This window comes from Triturus cristatus, chromosome 4_2 (assembly GCF_964204655.1).
Source record: "Triturus cristatus chromosome 4_2, aTriCri1.1, whole genome shotgun sequence".
In the NCBI taxonomy this organism is placed as follows: Eukaryota; Metazoa; Chordata; class Amphibia; order Caudata; family Salamandridae; genus Triturus; species Triturus cristatus.
Window position 1 is genome coordinate 240353831 of NC_140586.1, and position 24772 is coordinate 240378602.

A 24772-nucleotide genomic window follows, 5' to 3' on the forward strand; every position below is an offset into this window, starting at 1 on the left:
AGGAGTCGCTGCACATGTGGTTTTTGGCCGGACTGAGTCTGCCGGCCAAAAACCACATGCGCTGTGTAGGTAGAGCTCACCACTTCCCCTCCAGCCTATTGTAATCCTGTCCCTGCCCCAAGCCCCAGCATAAGCTAAATAAAACCTATAATAAAACGGGTTTTAAACCCGTTTTATTAACATTTTATTTGTACATTTTTTGAAGTGCTGGCAGGGGGGGGCGACGCTCCTGCGTCATAGCGGAGGAGCCGCCGCTGGTGATAGGTCATCTCGATATAGATTCACTCCACAATAAATCCTTCTGTGCTGCGCAGTGTAAGTGAGGCACACAGCAGGCGGCCCCAAACAAGTGAACGTATGTCCCTGGTTTAAACAAGAGACTCCACAGCACTGATTAATGTTCTTGCCCACCTGACTCTGTGAACAAAGATTTTTCAGTCACCAGGACAGTAATTCAAAAACTAGGACAGTGTGAGCAAATCTGGGATGTCTGGCAAACCTATGAGGAGGTAATTGAGGCTTTCGATGGAGGTAATCCGAAGGGGCCTATATCATGCAAGAGTGTGGCCCCTGCCCCCATGAAGAACATGTGGGATTAGAAGAGACAACTAAGATCACACAGAGGGGAAGATGGATGGTACACCATGAGGACTCTTGGCTAAGTGACCAGCAGTGGTCCTAGAGAGAGGTGGTGCGCATTGAGGGGACTGGTGGAAGGAGCCTTGCCTGATTGGGTGAACTCCAAGCATCCCAAGGCATAAGTGAGGCCACAAACTACAAGGGATGCATGGGCACACTGAGGAAAATACTCAATCTTTCCCGCATAAGGATGAAGGTAAATTGCCAGAGTACAATATTCTAGTTTATCTAGTTCTTGGCGGCCAATGATAAGTGAGAAGACCTTGGTTATTTGAATCCATTCAGTCAGTGGTTCCCAAACTGTGCGCCGCGGCACCCCGGTGCGCCGTTAGGAGTAGCCAGGGGCGCCGCTCAGATTTGGGAAAGATAGCGTGTGGCTGTGGGCTGAGCAAGCTTATAATCATGTTATGTGAATGTGGGCAGTAAAATAATATGAGTCTTTTGACGCCTACCTGAATGCAGCAAGTGAAGCTTATTCCAGCCGCAGCGCAACTCACGGGGGAGTTACAAATGCCACCTGCATAACCCGGGAACTTGGTTTGGCCCAAGAGCGCAATGCCGCCATACGTGCGTACGTGCTTTCACAGACGTAACCACCGCATACGCAGCCGCCGTGTTCTGCCGTGCCTTGGACGACCCTCTTCACAAGTAACAAGTAGGTAAGAGGGCTGAATCACTGCTTGCTCATTGACTATTTTAATTTGACAAGTCGAGTTTGAAAGGGACAAGTTAAATAAATGTGCAGTGGCCCACAGTCTCGTCGGAAAACAGGAGTGCATCTTAATGAACACGTAGGCTCCACGCAGAACAAATTAGGCAAACAGGTGCATATGAATGAAATTTATGGTGCAGTAAAGCTTCCTGTGGAACAAGAGTTATGTAGGGGGGAAAACACAGACTCGTGACATTTTCACTCAAGTCAAGATAAAGATTTCAAATATTTCTACAACTTCACACAGCCCGTGTATTTTTGATGCTGGCTGCTGTTCCCGCACTTTGTTTGTGTGAACTTGAAGAAACACTGCGCCAGATTTTATAAACCAGGAATTCCAGTGGGCAAGTTCACTTTGGAAATAGGCCGCATTGCAGCCAGGATTAATTTCCGGACCCCAGTCTGACCCTCAGCTAAGGCCAGGCAGGAAGCATGTAACTGAAATAACCTGTTTCCCTTTCAGCCTCAGTGAAAGCAGTTCATCATTGTTCTCTCTGTATACTTCCCTATGTTAGTGACAACATAAGAGACCTCCCAAATTAAATACGTATAAAGCCTTTTCTGGCATTGGTACTACCCCTCCCTATTTCTTACACTACTAGCCTAGCGCTTACCTCGGACGAGACATCGCAGTGATATGCAAGTTCAGCTCATACTGCAGCAACCTGGGCATCGGAGAGGCTGTTAAATCAACCCAGACTGGGGCATGTATGTTTTATTTCTGTGAAGAGGAGTGCAGCAGAGGGATGGGAAATACAGGTAACTAAAAGTGACACCACTTTCAGTCTGAGAAAACAAGGGCAAGCAGCAGGTGGAAGAAGGAATACACGGGGGTAAAACAAAGTGTGAAAGAACCAAAGGGGAAGAGAAGGAAAGCAGGACATAAAGGCAGAGAGAGGGAAGAAAAAGAATGTTGAAGAACAAAGCAGCAACAAGAGGGATGAGGGAATAGAAGACGCTTTAGCAGGCTTTTTCATAATTGAAAGTTTCACAAAGCGTCATTAATTGACCAACAACAGATACAGCAGAGGCTGCAACAATGCAAGCTTCCTTAAAGCACCGAACAGGCACACATATAGCTACTCTTTTTTTAGCTTTTAGTAGTGCATTCTTGGGCTTGTAGTTTGCCTTTTTTTACATTATTATGCTGAGTATTATCTCGCAACTCATGGCAAGCGAGAGCTTTTAGCTAAAATGCCTGGACTGCTCAGAGGTGTCCTACTCACAGAAGGTGATGGCAGGAATGCTTCAATCTGTCTAATCATGGTACACTTGATAAAGCATATTTCAATGAATCCAGGTCCATAATTATTAAAGCTTTTATTAAACAACTGCTATATTTTTATTTTGTTACAAATATGATTATAATACCTTCATCGCATCTCAATATATTTCAGGGAGACAACTGGAAGTACTCCCGAGGTCGGGTTTACATTCCCCCACCGATAAAAAAATGGCGGGGAGACATGGCCAACTGCCAATTAGGTCAAGGGAGCCACAGGTCGAAAAAGTTTGGGAACCACTGCATTAAGTGACCGCTGATGGGCAGTCCCAAAACGTAGGCTTATTGTCCGCCTCAGCAACGAGATCAAGCGGAGTTTGCACTATCATAGATTTTTCCAGGGCGTGCCGGAGTTACATATGCCCAATGTAGGACAGTGAATTGAATATATTGAAATCTTACGTTGTGTGATATCTTATGGGGATGAGGAAGTGTTCTGTCCCATTCTTCCAATGTATCTGTAAGTGAGTGTCAACCAAGACTCCAGATGACTACTCTGGCAGCTTGCTAGCTACATCCAGGGCCAGAAACTGAGCTCCTGGGAGCCAATACGTAAAGGAATCTGAACTGTGGGGAAGCAGGCGCACTGTGTACAAAAAGCTAATGCTGGTTTGGGGACTATATAATTAGGAACACGCACAGCCCCATGGAGTTAATAGGCCTACTGTGAAAAACAGCGCTATTCAAGAACTCAAAGAACTGTTGCCAGGTGGTCGAAGGAGAGACCTGAGGCGCAAGGAGAGGGAGCACACTGAGCAGTAGTGGGCTACAGCACAATGGACACCTGTCAATATCGACTCCAAAAGGCTACTTGTACAGACGGGTGAAACTAAGGCCCCTAGAATTAAAAAAGAAAGGAGTTGGGAGGCAGTCCACAACATACATGGAGAGGCGAAAATAGGCCAAACTAAGAATTTCACACAGCAACGACAGATAAGGCCGGCGCCTCTGCTTTGTTGAGTCCCAGGTTGTGCCCTGATGCTAGAGGGGACAATGATGGGAAAATCTTTGCAGATCAAGGATGGGCTAAGTCCGAATTCACCAGCAGACTCGAGACCACCTGAATAGTGCCCCAGCGCACCTCTACCAAACAAACTGGTCTCCTTTGTACACGCAATTAAAGACATTAAATTAGCCTTAGAAGTTAAGATTGACCCAGTACCGCTGGACTCAAACTTGGTCACGGCAGGCCAGGAAAAAAACTGGCACAGAGGATGACCCAAGTGGAATCTGACCTAGCAGAATTCACATCTAAATGAACTAAACTGAAGACAGAAGTGGCAGACATACTGGAGAAGGTTAGATTGTACCTAGGCCTGGGCGAATATTTCGTTCCGTTCGCATAAATTGCGATAATTTGGCATTTCCGCGTTCCGCGGAGAGCGCGGAAATGTCAAAATTTCCGCATTCCGCAGCTTTGCGATAATTTGTTTCTTGCTCGCGCTGTAAAATAATAACGCGATCGCCTTACCTGAATCCCCGCGTTCGCTGACAAGTTTTCCCGATCCGGTCGCGTTCGCCATGAGATGTTGTATTGTTTTAGCCATTTGCGGTTTGTCTCGCGACAGTTCGCGTCCGCTGTGACGTCATGCGTCGCGCGATCACGTCTTTCTTCTCGCGATCATGCACCGCGAGACAACTGAAAACAAGATGGCCGTGCCCGCGAGCAACTGCAGGGGTAAGTTGGCGACCCGCAACCATGCAGAAAATATCGCGAACGGGCGGGGAAAAAACTTCCGCATCTTCGCGATATTTCCGCGTGTTTGCAGAGACTTGTGACATTTTCGCGATAATTTGCGAAAGTGAACTTCGCAAATTCCGCCCACCCCTAATTGTACCAAGCGGAGGACGCGGAAGGAGATTCTCGGCAGAACACACTACGAATTGTGTATCTAGCTGATAACCCCAGCACTTGGCCTATTCCAAACAGTACATATAATACACATAATACTCATGCATAATAAACTTACACCAGGCATGTATTTTGTTTTTCATGGGTATTCTTGGCAGCCATTTTATTAAGATGTGTGATCGTTTTTTGTGTCATTGCATTCATAGGTCACCTTGGCCGATCATAAAACACGAAGACAGGGCTATGAATAATTTTTGATAGTGCCATAAATTATTCTGACAGGATCATAAAAGGGTGACCGGTCATAATCATGTCTGCCATAAATCAATCGCGTCCTGTCATTTTTTTTGCCATAGTTTGACAACTTTTACTTGTTGAGGCCAACACGAAAAGCACACTGCTTTTTTAGGGTAATAAAGTTTTGTGTTGCCTCTTTCTCTGATGCCGGGAAGGGGGCACGGGGTAGCCTCTCACTGCTGTTAGACTCAATTCGCTACCATGTGTGTCCTTTTTGAGCAGTGCTGTCCAGCAGGTCTGGGCTGCGAGTCCCGTGCTTAGCTTACTCCACCCATTGGCCTACTCACCCTGCCATAAGGCATGGTAAGTAGCCTTCCTCCAGCACACCACCCTGCCTGTAGGCCTCCTTTACTAACAAATGTTTCCCTTTTTCCGCCCTCCAACAACTGCAACAATGATGCTGTTTCATGTGTTGGTGGGTGGGTTTCGATAACTGCTTTTTAACCCTTAGCTCCCCCGCCGAGGTGCAGCAATGACCCCCTACAGGGGGGTTAAAAAAAATACTTGGGCTCTGATTGACCGGGAGTTTTTGCGCCAAGCTTGGCTCGCTTTCCGATTCTTTGGGGAGGGCAGATGGGACGCCTCCCTCCCTTTGTTGTTTACTGCGCTACTGTGGCCAAAACTGGATTTTTCAGGTCCCCTGCGGACGTTATTGCGACATCCCCTTATGCCTCCTTCAGGGGAGGCCTTTGCCGTAACCCCCACAGTTGACCCACTCCAAACAGTGCACATAATACATATAATACTCATGCATAATAAACTTAAACCAGGCATGTGTTTTTCATTGGAATTCTTCGCTGCAGTTTGACATATATGATCTTTTTTGTCATTGCATTTTTAAATCACATTGATCGATCATAAATCATGGTGACAGTGCCACAAACCATTTTTGATGGTGTCATAAATCATTCTGACAGGATCATAAAAGGGTGACAGTTCATAAATCAGATCTGCCATAAATCTATCGCGTCCTGTCGTTTCCTCCCACAGTTTGACACCTTTTACTTGTTGAGGCCATCAATCATAACACTGCTTTTTTGGGGGGAAATAAAGTTTTGTGTTGGCTTTTTCACTGATCGCGAGAGGGGATAGCCTTTCACTGCTGTTAGGCTCAACTCGCTACCTTGTCTGTCCATTTTGTGCCCTGCCATCCGGCGGATCTTGGCTGCAAGTACGGGTCTTGGCTGCAAGTGCCGTGCTCTGCTTACTCCCCCTGTCGGCCTGCCCACCCTGCCTTAAGGCATCCCCAGGTAAGTGGCCTTCCTCCGGCACACCGCCCTGCTGGTGTGCCTCCTCTCCCAACAAATGTTCCCCTTTTTCTGCCACTCCCCCTGTGGGGCTGATGTCTCCAGGCAACTCCCCCTTATGATTTTGGGGTTTGCTCCTGACACCTTTAGGTGCAGCCTGCCATTGCCATGGCTGCCCAAAGGTTGGCCCAGAACACTTTGATTCCTTCTTCTGAGAGGTGCACCCCATCGGCAGTGTACAGTTCCGGGCGTCTTGAGTTTATCAAGCCATGCCTGACACTCTCAAGACCATTAACCTTGCAGTACTTGCTGACTGCAATGTTTAATTCCCTTCAGGAGTTATCCACCGCCCTGTTTGATACGACCCCTCGCCATGTTAGCTTGGGGATTATTTCTTACCATATGATGGTGGTACTGCCAAAGTTCCTCGCCACCTCTGTCAGCCCTAGCCTGATGTTGTGGAGGAGGATCTTCCTCCTAAACTGAGTGAGGTCATTGCCGCCTAGGTGTATTATTAGTAAATCCGGTACCTGATGGCTATTGCATGTAGTTTGCCCAAGGGTAACACTAGTTGCCCTCATCTCATCTCTGGGGTGCCCCACCACCTAATGTTTGTGGCTCCAGACCTGCCCCCTTGTCGGCTGCCGCTGTGGGTTCCCCATGTCTGCATCCGGTGAATGAATGAGTGCTCAATCACCCAAACTGCTCTGGGCTGGGCCCCTGCCAAGGTAACAAGAACATTCTCAATTCACTTCCAAGTGTGGTCCCATATCTGTGTATGCCATCTGGGGCCTTACGTATGTTTTATACGCTTTGGAGCACCTTGATCCCAGACTCTGGCATCCCGTGTTGTGCTGCCATTGTCGCCGCTCCCGTCTTGAATGAGTAGGACCCAAAGGAGGTGGATGGGAGGCCTGCCTGCCCCAGGGCTGTGCGCTTGACCACAATTAACTAGAATTTGCTCAGTAGGTCTCCGTCCTGCGCTTGAAACGAGGGACCCCCCCTGTGGGTCACGCTGCCATGTAGGTGTACGGACAGCACACTGGACAGGGCCTGGTGTCTCCTATGCAGTGCTGTACCCGGGACCCCTAGCCTTGTTGGTCTGTTTTTGACTTTCATAGCAGCAATTCCACACTTGACACGCCTGGTTTGACATCTACTGCTTACAGGCATGCTGTGCCAACATCCTTTTTCATGGGGCCACGAGCTCGCTCACCCTGAATGTCCCCAAAAATGCTGCTGAGTAGGCTGCCTTAAACAGGGAGACCTCCAAATGGCCAAATGCCACCCCCTCTAGTGCATCATTATCTGGATCAGCTTTCTAAAGTGTATGGGTCAACTCATGTTCTGTTTCTTCCCTTCCAGGTGCTTCCAGTCTTTCATGGCTCCTGATATAGTGCGAGGCTCTGGGGTCCTTTCCTGTGCTTAGTTTTGAGAAGTGGGCCCCAGCCGCTGAGTGGGCCTGCACCCAAGACTTTTCTTTCTTCTGTTGGTATGGCCATTCAATGAAACGCTCCACAGCCCTAGCTGTGGCTTTGGGGTCCCACGAAGTTGGAGCCTCCCCACCCGCATCACGTTGCTCGCATATTTTTCATATCATCTTGCTGCCCCAGGCATTAGTGCATGCTCATGTCAGACAGGTCTGTTACGCCAGCTGCCACAAATCTTCCGGAAAGGGGTCATTTGCTGCTCTGCTTCTGGCGCTAGCCTCCAGAACTTGCTCATCTGGGAACAAGAGAGCGCATCTGCCAGTGAGCTCTTCACCCCAGGGGCGTGTCTTGCCTTTATGTCGAGGTTTCCCACAAGCTGCAATTTCACCATGCACCTCATTAGCCTGAATATGTTTGGGCAGCTCGCCGTGCAGTTATTTATTGCCTGCAACACCCCCTGTGAGTTTCATGTCCAAGTCTACCTTTCCACAATGTCAGGGCCACCACTATGGGGAACAGTTCTAGGAAGGTGATGTTCTTGGTGATGCCCAACTCTTGCCAGCTTCTAGGCCATAGTTCTGCGCACCACTCCCTTCCTAAAATTGCACCAAACCCCTGGCTGCCTTCTGTGTCCGTGAAGAAGGCTACCTGTCTGCTAGTCACCCATCCTTCTCTCCATATAAGGAGCCCATTAAAATAAGCCAGAAATGAGTCCCACATGATCAGTTCCCCCTTCATTCCGGCCCCCAGCCTAGCATGATGATGCTTCTCCCGCAGACCTGCGGTCAGGCTCCTTGAAAAAACCTCACCTTGCTGGTATTACCCTCGTAGTGAAGTTGAGTTTGCCAATCAGTCTTTGCAGCTCACATAGTGTAGCCTTTTCTGTGCTGCACATCACCTTTATTTCCTCCCTCATCATCATCAAGCAGTTCTTATAGAGTGCACCGCTACCCAGAACTGGCTTCCTGGCGCTGACAGGACAGGTGAAGGGATGTGCTGCTTTAAATGAAGAGGTGAGTTTTCAATTGCTTCCTGAAACTTTGCAAGTTTTTGTTTGATCCCAGATGAAAAATCAAGGAGTTCCAAAGCTTGGAAGTCAAGTAGGCTATTTAAGGACCCCTGTCTCTTGTTCTTTTGATTCTGGGAACGGCAAGACGGAAGAGGCCGTCTGATCTCCGCTCTCTGCGAGCACTGTGTGGAGTAATGAGGTGCTGACTGGGATGTGGTCCATGTGAATGTTTTATCTTATGGTCAAAGCATAAGGCTTTGAATTCTATTCTTTTGTTAGTAGGAAGCCAATGGAGGTTGGCTAAAGCTGACCGTGCTCATTGCCTTCTGGGCATGCCCAGCAGAGCCCGAGCTGCAGCATTCTGGGTGACCTGCATCTAATAACATATGAGGGGCTTCCTAGATAGAGAGAGTTGTCATAGTCGAGGTGGGAAAATACCAAGCCTTCGATCACCGCCCTCCGGCATTCCATAGGTTGCCTCTTGAGCGTCTTCCTAAGAGATCTTAGGTGGCCAAAGCAGGTGCCTGCAACTCTCTTTGCCTGAGAACTCATAGTTAGATATTTATCCAGGGTGACTCCAAGGCTCTTAAATTTTGGTCTGGGGGAGGGGCGTTCCCCCCAAGCACAGGGGCAAGAGGAATTGATCCGAAACCAAGGGATTGTTGCTAATCACCATAATCTCAGTTTTCTCCCCGTTAAATTTGAGACAATGTGTTCCCATCCAGCTGGTCACCTGCTCCAGACAGTCAGTGAATCTTTCAAAGGTTCAGTCAGTATTTGGTGAGATGAAGACACTATAGTAAAACCTGAGGCACAGATAGTGTCTGATAAGGACCGGACATACATATTGAAGAGTGTAGGGCTCAGAGATGAGCCCTGCGGCGCCCCACACTGAAGCCAATGTGTCTCCAATGAAAAGGGCCCTTTACTGACTTGGGAAGATCCTATTCGCTAGAAAGGAGGTTAGCCATTTTAGCGCCATACCTGTGATTCCCATTTCCTCCAGCCTCTGACAGAGAATTGAGTGGGAGACTGTTTCAAAAGCTGCACTCAAGTCCAAAAGAATGAGTGCAGCTGACCCACCCTAGTCCAGAGTCTTTTTTTTAAGTGAGCTGTATCTGTACTGCAGCCAGACCAAACACCGGTCTGTGTCTGGTGCAGTAAGTTGTTAGAGTAAAAAGAAAATCCGAAAGGACCCCATTTAACAATTTTTCCAGGATTTTACTTACTCCCAGAATCAACGAAATGGGTCTATAATTATCCGCCTAGTCAGAATCCAAGGAAGGTTTCTTTAACAGTGGGCAAATAATCACATGTTTCCATGCATCGGAACACGTCCACTCCCCAAGGAAAGATTCTGGTGGACCATTAGAACAGATATATTTGCCTCTCCCTCCTTCACCCCCTTCAACAGGATATCTAAGGGAACTGGATCCAAAGGCGAACCCAAATTGACTGTACTTGCTGCCATTAGAATAGCTTTCTTACTCAGTTTAGGGAACATTGACAGTTCCACTGCTGGCTTTTCAACTGTAACCTTATTATTGACTTTGAAGAGGGGGTCTGATGTTCTTGAAAAAGAGTCCTAAGATATGATTAGCTAGTTGCTCACATTGTTCCCTAAAGAAGGGGAGGGGGGGCAGCCCGGGCAATATTAGGTTTAAGAAAGCAGTTGATAATGGTATATATTTCGTTAGAAGGATGCAAGGACTGACTGATCCTATCAGCGAATTCTTTTAACCCGGCTTTGCAGATCGCATACTGATACTTTTTTAGAGCTCTTGCATAGGGTTCCTTGCTATCCTCATCATACTGGTGTCTTCATTTTCTTTTGTCCTCATCTGGAGTACCTTGTCCACACGATTCGCCTACTTCGAAAGACCTTCTGATAGATCCCCAATGAAAGCCAAAAAGACGGTCAGTTACGCACTCATCAGCAGCAAACCCGACTATGACAATGCAAATACGCAGGCGTCTCCCAGAAACTCCTCAGGAAACTACAGAATATTCAAAATGCTGCAGCCAGATTCGTCCTCAACATCCCCCGCTGCAGCCACATCTCCGAACACCTACAAGAACTCCACTGGCCCCCAGTCACCTTCAAGCTCCTCTCACATGCTTACAAAGCTCTCCACAACGCTGGACCAGTATACCTGAACCACTGCCACTCATACCGACACCTCCGCTCTGCCCAACTGGCCCTTGCCACTGTATCTCGTATCTGCAAGACCAGGAATGGAGGTAGATCCTTTTCCTACCTCTCCGCCTCTCCAACTCAGACTATCCCCGTCGCTGACCCAATTCAGGAAAGTTCTTAAGACCTGGCTCTTCGGCTGAACCGCAACACTCAATTGGACCTACAATGGGCTACATCCAGTACGATTGTGGCAAAGCTATTGCATTTTAAAGATTGTGATCTATTACTTAAGAGGGTACTTGCTAAGTGACTGATCGTTGTGGACCACTGTACGGTTCTGGTGTTTCCGAACTGCAGAACTCAGAGCAGCCAAAGCGAATTTGACTAAAATGAATGTGAGATGCATGCTAATCTTCCCAGTGAAACTATACATAGTAGATGGCCGCAAGACATTCTTTTTTACAGACCCTTGTGAAGTCTGAGACCTCCCTGACAAGAACAAAGCAGTGAGTGGAATATAAACCGAAGTAGGACCCTAAACTGGAACAACCAAACAGGAAACATTGCTAGATCATCAAAACACACACAGTAGACCAACACCGGATCAAGCGGCAGAAGCGCCGAAGGAGACAGAAGCGGCAGGACGACACGAAGGACCTTGACAGACACCTGTTGAATAAAGACTCTCATGTCTCCGCCTGAAGGGGCAGTGAGTCATCTAGTGAAGAGGATGCTGCGAGCGAAGAACTACAACAAAGACTCACTCTAGCAACAGCCAAAGATTTCACTACCAGATATGTAATACTTAAGAGGCTGAATAAATGCAAACATGCACAATAATCAATCAAGCGCACACTGGAAAATAGGGAGGTAGCACTGGAGAGACACAACAAAGGCATAGCTGCAGGGCGGCCAAGTGCCTTCACGGATGGGAACACCTTCTGCTGTCAGGATACATTTCCCAAATTGCCTTTCAGTTTCACCAGTTGAGCTGCCAGAAAAGGTGGCTTGGGCCAGTATTTTTGTTGAAATGCTGGGACAACTCATGCTGATTTGGGTGCAGGTCAGTTAGAAATTCAGCTTTGGGGAGGAGCTCATAGGAGCCATACAGCTGAGCCAAATGGTAAATGAAGTGCAGTGGGTCCAGATTGGGCAATGAAGACAGGAGGGAATCCCTCATACAGCAGAAAAACTGAGAGTGGTGAAATGGTAGGAAAACAAGACACATTAGTGAGACGGTCCGGCCACAGCGCTGCATATGGAACACATCATGTGATTTGAAATGAAGCATGCACAGTGCTCACATGTAATGTTAGGGGCACGGAAAGTGCATCTAAAAGGTATCAAATACTTATATACTCAAAACATAGGGACAGGGCTCCAAGGAACACATTTCACGATATCCAATTGCAGGAACCTATAGGATAGGTGGAAGGGCCGCCTTGTCTGCACTGCTCATGCCAGGAGTGTCCTTATATGGGTACGCCCTGGGTTTGACCAACAGGGGGGACAAGAAGGGCAGATATGTTGGCCTACATAGCTGCCCAGATGGGAGACCCATCCAAGGGTAAAGCAAATGTAGCTCTTAGAGCAACTATCAATTCTGTTAGCTAAACACCACCAAGATCAATGCATAGTGGGGGATATTTTAATGGAGTAATGAATAGAGATAGGTCTCACCCACCCCTTCCGACTGTCCAAAAAGATATTGCAGTGGGTTAGGGCATGGAATATCATTGATGTGTGGAGAGCACACAGAGAGCCTCGAATACTCCTTTTATTCATCGATACATGCCTTGCATACACGTATTGAACATAATATCTGCAAGATACCACCAAAGAGGACCGGTACAGAGATTGGCGTACTAGGAAAAACGTGATCAAATCAGAACCCCATGGTCATGTCCTTAAACTGAGGGTGGGTAGTAGCTAAAATCTCCATCTGGCGATTACCAATCAAGAATGTTACTTGCATTAAGAAAACTTTTTAAAAGATCCCTTAAACAGACTGGAGAAAGCCCTGTTAACTCTGCAACGTGAAGCACATGATCCTTTGTTTGAAAGTAATAGGCTTACAGAAAAGAGGGCTGCCCAGAGGGCACCGAGGGAAGATGGACAATATCTTGTTGTAAGACACAGAAGGTGACAAGATGGACTGGATGCTAGCTGGGTTGGCTAGTTCGGAGGCTTCTCACCCAGAATTCATTGCTACATGAAACCTCGAAGGGCAACCAGTGAGCACACAACCTGAGGTTAATAAGAGTTTCCCCAAATTCAACAAGGACTTGTACACATCCTTGCAGAGAGTAAATACTAAACTGGGTCACTATTTAATAAAAGAAGCAAAATTAAAGAGGCTGGCACCTAATAAAATTGTTGAATTAGAAACACTGATAACTCTAGAAGATGCCACATCGGCATTGTCGCAGATGGCTATGGGTAAAACACTAGGGAATGATGGGCTAATCTGTAGTTCTACAAGGGGTAACTTCTCCAGCCCTTAATGAACATGTACTCGGCGGCGTTCGACAACGGTGTTCTCGGCTTGCCAAAGCGAGACTGGGACCCACTGGACACAGGCTCGTAAGGGCCATTATCACTTCTTAAAGTAAATTATAAACTACTGGGAAAAGTACTAGCAAATAGTATAGTAACAGCCCTACGGTCTATCACGACCAGAGTGGTTTCATCCAGGGTAGGAGCACTGTCCCTAATATCCTGCTCTTCCTTCTTATAATTGTAAGTATTTACCAGCAGGTTACATGGGCACTAGTGGCCTCCATTGATCTGGAAAAGGCATCTGACACCTTATACTGGGGATACTTTTAAGCAGTATTATGAAAGGTGGGGTTTGGTAACATGATGATTTGGGTTTGACTGCTTTATACAACTCTCCAAGCACAGCTCCGGGTAGGCAACGCTGACCATTGTCACCACTCCTGTTCACACTAGCAATGGAGTCCGAGGCATGCTACATGAGAAGACTGGGCGAGCACGTAGGGATGCTGGTGTGCAGCTATACGCATTATTTTGCTATAAATGAATGACATGCTCCTGTACTTGAGAGATGTGTTTGAAGGTCTTCCAGTCCTGCTCAAAGAGCTAGACAGACTTGGCTTTGCTTCAGGGCTATGAGCTAATTGAGCTACATCAAGCATATTCCCACTTACTGATTCGGGTGATAATACTGTAAGCACTGAGGTTACACAGAGACTAGCTCTAGCGGAACAAACGTTTAAGTACTTGGAGGTAATAGTGTATCAGATGAGGTCAGATGATATTATTCTTGGGGAACTTGGAGCATGTAGTTGACACTTTTATATCATTCATGATCACAGCGATCTCCCCGTTTTAATCAAATATATACCACGTGAGAGCAGTGACGGCTGCTTCCAATCGAGACCGGTAGGGCGGCCGGAGGGGGGTGTGCTGGGGGGAGAATAAAAAAAATAAAAAATAACTTACCTTCCGCTCCTCTTCCGCAGCTAGCCACCTCGTTGCTCCTCCTCCTGAAGTGGATGAGCCTGAAGGCACAGGCTCCCCACCCAATATAGAGGCTGCTCTCTAGCATGAGAGAAGCATCTGGATTGGTCTGAGCGGCTTTGTTTGCCGCACAGATGGTACCTGGGAGTCTGTGGGGTAAACATAAGTGTACGTGTCTGTTTGACTGGCCTAAGACGGCCGGACACACTGACATTCGCACTTATAAGTGCACAGTACTCCTCCCGGCCATGGCCCGGCTCCGCCCCTCCCGTCAAACATAAGCAGCTCAGACTGAGATAAATAAAACGATAATAACAATGTTTTATTATATTTTTATTTATCATCTGCTGGCAGTGGAGTGACGCTCCGCTGCCATTATGGAGGAGCTGCCCCTGCATGAAATTAAGAGGAAGAACATCTCCCTGTAGTCACACATTCGTAAAAGGACCAATTTCGCCATTTTCCTTGTGCTTCCCTTCTCCAAGAATCAAGCAAAATCAAATCAGATGCATACAAAGGGTAAACCTGAGAGGTAACGAGAGAGTCTCTTTATACACCCTCCCACTTCTCATCAGTTTTGTTCTCCAAGCTCTCCGCATACACTTTTCCTAATTGCTTCAACGTCGTCTCTGCGGTGTCCCTAAATTATGTAATATGCCACTCTGAGTCCTATCCCCTCAAACTCCATCAGCCTTCTTTTATTGTGCCACCTCATACCTGCCGTGGCAGCTTTAGCTTGTCCTATTCACCACCATTACAGTGATAAAACTGAAGATGCCTACATCCAGCTTAGCTGTCAGGCCTACGATGTGAACACCATCCCATATCACAAAACCCCTCAGCAGTTTGGAGCCATGAATTGGCAAAACATGCCACAAAGCTGCACAATGTGCTGTTAAAACCCAATGGGTCTTGATCAGTTGACCCCACAAGACACCAGTTCAGTCTGCAAGACCCATCACTACCCCTGGGGTACATTGTTGGAGACATTCAAACTTGTGGACTTCCAAACTCTATTTGCAAACTCTATTCTAATCAGGGAAGACGTAGGATAGCGGAAAAACCGCAGTCAGTGCAACACGTTGTCTTTGACCAATGCTCACTCTTCTAGCCCTTTAATTAGGGTGCAGTGGACTGGTATGTCACATGCTGTGGTTAGGTCTGAGAAACTGATTATGGCCTAGCAGCCTTTATCTAACGTTAAGATAAGGTCGTCTGTAATCATGGCTAATGATGTTTCCATTTCTATAATGTCCGATGCCCGATTGGCCCTCGTAGGGTGGATTATGTTGACCCATCTATATTCAAGAAGACCTCTGGTGAAGTCCCGGTCAAGGAATTTATTGAAACTGGGCACATCAGACATTACGTTCTTGTGTAGATTTCTCCAGTGGTGGTGAGACTGCCCCATGCTGCAGGTATTCGAACATTAATGCCTGTAGGATGGCACAGTGAGTTGACAAATGCGGTGATCAGAAGGTCACAAGTTTGAACCCATTGGGGAATAGTGAATCTGTTATTTACAGCACTATATAAAACTGTATTATTAATAGCCCCCTGGCATCGATGCTGATGAGAACCTCAAAATTAGTGGTGATGCCCATGAAGCAGTCTAGGATCAGCCAGTAGGTTTAATGCTTGGATTGTGTTTGCCACCTTCCTTACCGCCTCAGTTTGCAAGGGTTTGTAGAAGGAACAAGAAACGGCTGGTAACAGTTGTGCCAACCGATGTTCATAGATTTTTCCAAGATAATCCAAGATAAGTTATGTTTTCCCAAATTTTAGTTTCAAAGAATGACGGGAGGGTTTCAGTGCTGTGCAGTCGCACATGGCGTGTGCCTTGAAGCTTCTGGGTTGGGTAGCTCGCCAAATGAGGGTAACTGTTTAGTTAAATATGACTTATAATTTGAACAGTTTAGATTGTCCTAAAGCACCGGACCAGTCCGCTATTGAAAACGTTTAGAAGGTTCTGAACCACACATTAACTGTATCTCGCCCCGTATACTGTGCAGCCCTCTGCCGCAATTCACTTTATCGTTCTTAACCAAAGGTACATCAGTTGACAACATTACAAAGCAGTGCAGGCCTTACCATAAGGACTAGTCTCACTGAAACTAGAGATGGTCTTTCAGTCAGCAATACTCCATTAAAACCTAACTTTGAAGATGAGGGTGAATTGACATTATTTCCAATATGTGAGATCCCGTTACCGTTTTTTAAAATATTTTCTCATTGCTTCATTGAATAGGACACCATGAAACCTATGGGGCACTGAGGTTAAGATCATCCTGAAGGTCCTTCAGGTAGTGTGCATCCAGCCAGTATACGACAGCTCTGCATCACAAGTAGGGTGACCAACTGGCATGGGTCCGAATTAAGGACAGTGAGTGCAAATATTCAGGACAAAGGGTCAAAATTCAGGACAAAACTTCGGGACAAAAAGTAAGTTTTACAGACACATCAGAGGAGGTCGCACAATAGTATATAATTAAGCCCATCCATATCCAAACATATTCAACCATTTGCAAACCTATCCATCATGTATCCTTCCATCCATCATTTCACTCATTCATCCCTTCATCCACCCTTTCACTCATCCATTCATTATCCATCCACCCTTTCACCCTAACCATCGGTACACTAATCCATCCACTCTTCCACCCACCCATCCTTCCATTCACTCATCCATCCAGCCTTTTAGCCTTTCACCCACCCAGCAATCCTTTCACTTACTCATCCATCCATCCACCCAGTCACTCATCCTTCCACCCATTCACCCTTTCAGTCACCCATCCATCGTCCCTTTCTCTCTCCATCGACCCTTTCACTCTCCATCAACCCTTTCACTTAGCCATCCTTCCTTCCACCCATCCATCTGCTTATCCACTCATAATTCCATCCATTGACACTATCAGTCATCCATCCACCCTTTCACTCCTTCACTCATCTATCCATCGTTTTGTCCATCTACCCTCCCTTTCACTCACTCATCCAGCCTTACATCCACCCTTTCACTCATCGGTCCATCCATTCACCCTTTCACTTATCAATTCATCAATCTATCCATCATTTTTCTCATCCATCCACCCATTCTCTCGTCCATCATCCACCCTTTAACTCATCCCTCCATCCTTTCACTGATCCATCCACCCTTTTACCCATCCTTCTACCCTTCCACCAATACATCTATTTTTTGTCTTATCCATCCTTCCACTCACCCATCCATCCTTTCTCTGATTATCCATCCATTCACCCTTTTACTAATCTATCCAGCCATTCACCCATCGCTTCACTTACTCACTCACCCACCTTTTCATTTTAATTATGAACTGAGCCTTTGTCTGCAGAGTTGCCGACAGAAGAGGCCCATCAAGAACATCACCCTTGCTCTAGTTCCTAAAGCAAGAGGTGGGGCGGGGAAGGGTTCACTATGCCCTTGCACATAGGCAATCTGAGTCATGCATGATGCACAGTGTCAGGCCATGAGGTGACTGTAACAAGGTGTTGTTTCCAGGGTTTTAAGTGGGATGAGAAAACGGGGGGGTTTCTCCAAAGTGGATGTTTGATGTAATTAAAGGCGCGGCTTTAAACACCTAAGCTAAAAATCTGTGCTTAGTATAGTGTACCGCCTGACTGGTATTTTACGTCTTCTATCATTGTATCCATATAACACAACAAGTAACGTTACACCTGCAACGAGCAGAATTATTGGCTTTGTCAATGGTTGTTAGTTGCATAAAATAAAATAGCAGCAATCATGGCTTCCTTTAATATTGAAAATGCATTAGTTTTAAAATGGCGAGACTGTCACCCTAATAGCCTTTGACCCCAGTGGAATGAAATAAACGTATCCTTTGGCACGTGCAACCATGCACACAGTGCACCAGAAAGCCCCCGTCTCACCTTTTATTTTTCACGCTAACCAATATAAAAAATGATTACACAAGAGAGTGGACAAACAAAGCTTTGCTAACACAGCGCATTTGTCAAAATTCCACAACTGTATTGAAAGAATAGTGCGATCCTAAAGAAGTACAGTGCACCACAAATGGTAGAAGGGTGCAAATGCTGGTAACAGAACTGGTCAATACATGGACTAATTAATGTTCCAGGGCGCTAGACGATTTCCAGAGCAACCTAAATACACCGTAAAAACCTCATCACTGCTTGACCTGGCTCCATTCTGTACTTGTAAACATTCAAACCTGGATGGCTCAGAATAAAATATTCTAGTGGGGTGGCATACTCAAAACTTCACAATGTACTAGAAGTCCTCGGCATTCAGTGAAATGTTAAGAGAGAAGAGATAATCAATAACTCTCCTTGGATTCACAAATTATGGCGAAATCAATCTTCATTCAATAGTGTAATGCTTTACTCTATAGACTCAATATATATATAAAAAAAAAAAACAGGAATCGGCCTTGCCAACACGTTTTGTCCATTACAGAAACTTTATCATGGTAAAATCTGTCGTCGGAGGGCCAAAAACACATATCACATGGCAGTTCCTAGACATTTGAACTATTAAAAAATCTTCATCATTCCATTGAGTCTCATCAGCATCTGTCGTTTTTCTAAAGGTGAGAACAAGTGCATGAACCGCTGGATTAGATGCGTTCACTGCAGAGGATTAAACCCGAGATGCCAATAATGATTGCAGGTTTATTCAGCAACATGTGCATTTAGATAATTAAGGGGTACTCTATTGGGGCATCACCCAATCCAAACTCCTCCCACTCAAAACGGCTCTACACTCCACTTATCCCATTTTCAATTAAATTCAGTAATGTCACTGCAAGCCTCATCTAGTTACATTGTCTTATGTCTAGAATAAAATTGAAACAGCGCCCCTGCCTATAACAAAATCCAAACTAACTCTCCGATTTACCTCTCTAATCTTCTCAAACTGGCTGGCAGCCTAAGAGGCCTCATGAGTGAAAACGAGATTCTTCTGGAAACGCCCCCAGGCAGTCTTCTATCTGACAGAATGCCCTGCCCTGGACAGAGGCTGTAGGAGGCCGGCCACCACATGCTTTGCAGCCCAGACTGGCCCACTGTCATTCTGTATGTGGCAATCAGCGCATACAGAATGACAATGGGCGGGGTGGGGCTGCTCTTGTGCTCAAAGGAGGAGTGCTAGGCGGCCCCATCAGGGAGTTGAGGCTTCATGCAGGGAACAGTGCTGTTCCCTGCAATTCCCAAAATTACGGAAAAAGGCGTCCGTAAAAGGGATCCTCATGGACAACGGACGTGAGGTCCAAATTACGGACGGTCCGTGAAATTTACGGACGGTTGGTCACCCTAATCACAAGACAGGGGGCATTCTGTCTCCCTCTGTTTCCCAATAACACAGGGAGGGTGCATACTTCAGAGACCTGGATCTCTGGCAGTTCCAGTGTGAAGAGATGTTGCTTGAAGTACCGTCTTCAGGTCTTTTCTTTGTCTTCACTCATTTTACACCAACTTAATCTCTCATAGTACAGATGATGTATGGTTACCTACTGCAGGACCTCTGGTCGCCAAAGAACAGGAAGTCTGCCCTCATCCATAGTAGGCCCTGTGGCTAACTGTGTAGAATGTCAGAGCATCGGTTTCTGCCACACATCCAGCTATGCATAGTGTTCCTTGCTGTCCTTAGGACTTCTAATGTTGATAATGTATCTTTTTTGATAGTTTGCCAAGCAAATGGATCATTCTCTAATTGTATATTTTGTCTCATCCCTTTCTCTTGGACAGGTACCTGGCTATCCGTTACCCACTGAAGTCCCGGGACCTACGCACCTCCAGGAATGCCTTGGCTGCCATTGTGGTCATATGGGCCCTCTCCATCCTCTTCTCTGGGCCCTACCTCAGTTATTACCAGATCATCCATTACCATGGGGTACCCATCTGCATTCCGGCTTGGGAGGATGAGCGTCGCAAGATCATGGATGTCTGCACCTTCGCCTTTGGCTACCTAATCCCAGTGGTTATCCTCAGTCTTGCCTATGTACGGACCATAAAGTTCCTATGGACATCAGTGGACCCCATTGAGACAATTTCGGAGTCCAAGAAGGCTAAACGCAAAGTGACCAAGATGATAATCATTGTGGCTGTGCTATTCTGCATTTGCTGGTTGCCCCACCACCTTGTCATCCTCTGCTTCTGGTTTGGACAGTTCCCATTCAACAGGGCCACTTATGCCTTCCGCTTGGTTTCTCACTGCATGTCCTACGCCAACTCCTGCCTCAACCCGATTGTTTACGCTCTCATCTCCAAGCACTTCCGCAAGAGGTTCCGACAGGTGTTTACTTGCCCAATCAAGAAGAAAAAGAGGCGGAGAGGGGGAGCAGGCAACAAGGTTCATGTGCTCAATGTGACCAACCCTACAGCAGCAGGGTTCTATGGCCCTGGAAACAACAATACAGAGGTCACGCAGGTGCAAGAGGAGGGTGGAGGCAGGGCCTGCTTGGTGCCGAGGACCGATTCTGGGGCAGATGGGGGAGAGAGTGCCATATTAGGGGATGGGCTGAGCCATAAGAGTCTAACACCTTATAGGGAGATTCCAGTGGCCCAGGACCACTGATTTGTTATGGGACATGAAGGATTTGAGTAGCAGTTGTCAGGATGAGTGGAAGTAGGGAGCTGGAGCAAAGCAGTGACCCAATTTCCACTAAATCTCCATACTCCTTGGCCGAGTTGCAGTTTGTATGATCATAGCTGTTCACCAAGAAAAATTTGGAGGACAACATTGTTTACTGGAATGTCCCTTTTTGTGGGGAGGACATCATCAGTTGCCCATAGGAGGTCTTCTTTGGCTAATCCAAAGATATTGCTTGGGAATTACCAATGGGGGCGTCTTGCCCAGAAGACTTAAGTAAAATGGTTAAGGAATCCTACATCTGTAAGCATTGCTTTCTCTGATGAGATGATAGGTAGGTCAAAAGCAGTGAAGAAGTGGCTCCTGCATCTTCCCCTTGGTTCTCTCATCTGCCTATGACCTCCCCGCTGTTTATGCCTTAGGGTACACCCACTGCTTTCGAAATATCACTGAGAAGATGGAAACATTGTGCCAGGTTCTAGGGATTGTGCGACAAAAACTTTGAAAGAGATTGAGATGTTGGGTGAGGGAACTGAGTGTGTCTTATTTGTGGAATTGCAAGCACTGAATGTGCTTACCAGTTTGGAGCCACAGGTTTTGGAATGCAAACGATCGCAGACAGGGCAACTTTAGAGCCTTTGGGCGATTATCCAAACAGTGCATTGCGCTGTCTACACATCGGAGAAGGCTACAGTTGTGAAAACCTCTATTCACTCATCACCCTGGCCATTGGAAATGCTCAAAACACACCTGTCTGAGGCTGGTCACGAAAATCATGGAAAGCTGCAGTCTGCAACTGATGGAGTTCCAGAAAACTCAAGCAGAAAATATCTGTATGGAAAATTAGAGCCTACCCAAAGAATTTTGCAAGCCCAATTGAGGGTAATCTTGAAGGCCACTGACCATGGAGTTGAAAGTGTTTCTCCAAGTGAGAAAGTGTGGCCTTTCTGGGGTATTCCTGTCAATGAAGGGCCATAGATCTGACAAAACAAAATGTCTGGAGACTTATATCCTCCTGTTTGCAGTCTTATAGAAGAAAATCCTTCAATCTAAAGGTGTACAACCAATGAATTGCAGCATACTTACCCAAACAAAAGTTTACATTCTTGGAAAATGGCAGGTCACCCAGCTAAGGTCTGGAGTATTAAGCCCCCATCCATAGTCCCCGGTTGGAAATCGCTCCAGGAAGCACTGGAGTAGTAATTACTTAGAACTGAGGAATCCATTTGCTATCCCCAATTAACCCTGATAAAGTCTTAACCAGAAAAAAACAGTCACTGGTTCCATTGCAGAGAGCCCACAAAAAACACGCATACTGAAGTCCTGCTTTTATCACATGAAGTTAGGGCCAGAGGTACTAAGCCTTTTAACAATTGCAAATGTTCCAATTGGGCATTTTTCAACCGTTACCACATTTTTTCCTATGTAATAATCCCATGTTTGGAATCAGAAAACGATTTCCGACTCCTAAAATGGGATTCCAAATGGACACTGATTTGGTATCTAGAAAGGATGTGTTGTAGGCGTCCCCTCTAAATACCAAATCTGCATCTAATGTATCAGTGTTTTTCGACCGAAATATGGTAACAAAACATTGATATTTTACTTATACCTCAAAGAAGATAGTAGCCCATTTGCAAAAAAGAAGGGGTTCCCTTGGGACCCTTTCCGCTTTGTGAATGTGGAAAAAAAGAAGTTTGAGTACGCAGTGGTTTAAGGATAACGGGCTGCATTTCAGAAAAAGAAAAAAAAAGTTTGCTTGATTTAAAAGCAATCACAGACATGGTGGTATGCTGGCCCCAGCAGGCCACCACCTTTGTATGCCCTCCAAACATAGTAAACCGCAACTTGCAACCTATCTCATTAATATTCATGAGGATTGCAAACCACCCACTATGTATTGAATTGTTAAGAATCTATCTACATAGGTAGGTTCTTAAAAACGTTTACTGGTCTTAAAAAATATTGGTTGCAATTTGTGACCATTGTTTTGCGATCAGATTCTGGTGCAGGTGACACCAAACCCAGTAAATTTAGGGATTTTAGCCCTGATTTCTCAACCTTCAGCCCTATATTTTAGCCCCAGATTCACTAACTCCTCAAGCACAATGGATTATGGGCACTGCAGGCCTACTTTGTCCACGATAAATTCCAGTTCATTCTAAGGCTGCAGTTCTAGTACCGCCCTTACTCCCTGTGCATCTTGGGGACTGCAGACCTACTTTCACCTTCCTAGTCCTGCAGACCTAATTGTTCTACCCTCCAAGCTCTTTCTATGTGAAACCAAGTTGCTGCTGCCCTAGTTTTCCTGTCTTTGATCCCAGTGGATTCTTGGGTGGTTGCAGCCCTGGATTCACCAGTCTTAATCCTATTGTATTGTGGGAATTATGGAGCTTCCTTAGCAAATGAAAATTTTAACCCTGGGTTCACTAACTCCTCAATCAAAGAGGACTCTTGGGACTGTAGTTCTGCTTTCATCACTCTCAATCCTATTACAGTCTTGAGGAGGGAGGTGCAGAGATCAACTTCTCCACCCTCAACGCAATTTTTTTTGGGCTCTAATCCGAGTTCCCCCACCCTCGGCCTAAATGCATTCCGGAGGAGAAAGTTCTAGTTCCACAACTCCCACTCCAAGTACTTCACCCGCCTCAGGCCCACACGAGTCGGAGAGGGCATAGTTCTCTTTACACAGTCACTCATTGGAATGCATTCTGGGTGGTGTGGCCTTACTTTACACTTTTAATCAGAGGTGAAGTTTAGAGGCAGCAGTCCTATTTACACCATCACTTAGTCTGGTGCTTTTTGGGGATGTGGTTTGACTTTCGCATTCCTCAATCCCAATGGTTTCTAGGAGCCTAAATCCTGTATTCCAGGGGGGTCTACAGTCCCGATTCAACCCCCCTCACAACAAGTTCACATAGGTGTCTGTAGTCACCACATTCATTCACTCAACATTCTGGGAGATTTCGTTTTACTTTCTACACTCTCAATCCTGTTGCATCCCGGAGGACTATCCATCCTCAGCGCTAGCGCATTCTCGCAGCTGTAGCCCTAGTTTCACCACCCTCAATGTTCGAGCATCCTGAGGGCTGTAGTCCTGGTGCCAGCTCTCTCAATCCCAGTGCATTCTGGAAGTTGTGGTCCTACTTTCCTCACCCTCAATCCAAGTGCATTCCTGTGGCTGTAATTTCAACACCCTTAAATTCGCAGTGCGTTCAAGAAGGAAGACTGTAGTCCTCAAAGCAGGGTGCTCCTAAAGAGTATCCCTTGAGGTTGTAGGCCTTCCCAGTCCCTCTCCCTGACTCTCGCCCATGGTTCAGTCTAGAAAGACAATGAGTCATGTTTGTATTGGAAAAACGTCTATTTTTAGAAAGACAAATGTTTGTAAAATGTATTCTTGAGCCTAAATGCATCCTATTTAAATAAAGACTGAAGATTTATGTATTTGCTGTATATTTTTTTGTAGGCACTTTGTTTTAGCAGACTCTGATCTCAATGCAGTGGACACAACACCTGCAGACATAGAAGTGGGTCCCACGCCTTGTTTTCATCCGTGCTGCAATGTCTGGTGAAGTGTAATCAAATCTTATTCCGTTTCTTGTAGTGGTGGAGGGGAAGGTGATGGCACTCCCTGGGGTGGCTCCCTTCTGGATCTCAGGTCGTGCTCCCATTGGCTGATGACACCCACTGGATGTATACCCATAGATCCAGGCTCTGGTTTTTGTGGCGGTGCAGAGGCTGGTGGTGTGCTTTGGAGAGGTCTATCCTATATTCAGGTCTGGGTTCCGTTGCTTGCAGCGGCTGGTGGGGCGAGTCTGAGAGGTGCATCTTCAGACCACTGGTTATGTTGCTCGTGGTGGTGCAGCAGCCGGTGACATCATTTTGAGGGTCTGCACTGCATTCAAATCCCATGTCCTGTTGATATTAGTGGGACAGTAGCTGCTGAAGGTAGGCTCAGGGGTGCATCCTACACTCAGACCCTAAGTCCTGTTGCTCTGGTGGGGCAGTGACTGGTGAAGCCAAGCCAGTTGGTGGGATGCACTCTTTACTGAAATCACAGGAGCTGATCCTCGTGGTGGAGCTGGGACTGCTGACTCTAAT

At 46.4% G+C, this 24772-nt stretch overlaps 1 protein-coding gene across 4 annotated transcripts in view; it reads left to right on the forward strand.

Moving 5' to 3' along the window:
- Positions 1–24115, forward strand: part of GALR3 (galanin receptor 3) — a 333989-nt gene extending 309874 nt beyond the window's left edge. For all 4 annotated transcript variants that reach the window (XM_085601386.1, XM_085601388.1, XM_085601390.1 and 1 more), the window contains one exon: positions 19828–24115. In XM_085601386.1, the coding sequence (XP_085457512.1) occupies positions 19828–20656 (829 nt within the window). In that variant the 3' untranslated portion in view covers positions 20657–24115. The remainder of the gene's footprint in view (positions 1–19827) is intronic.
- The last annotated feature ends 657 nt before the right edge of the window (positions 24116–24772 follow it).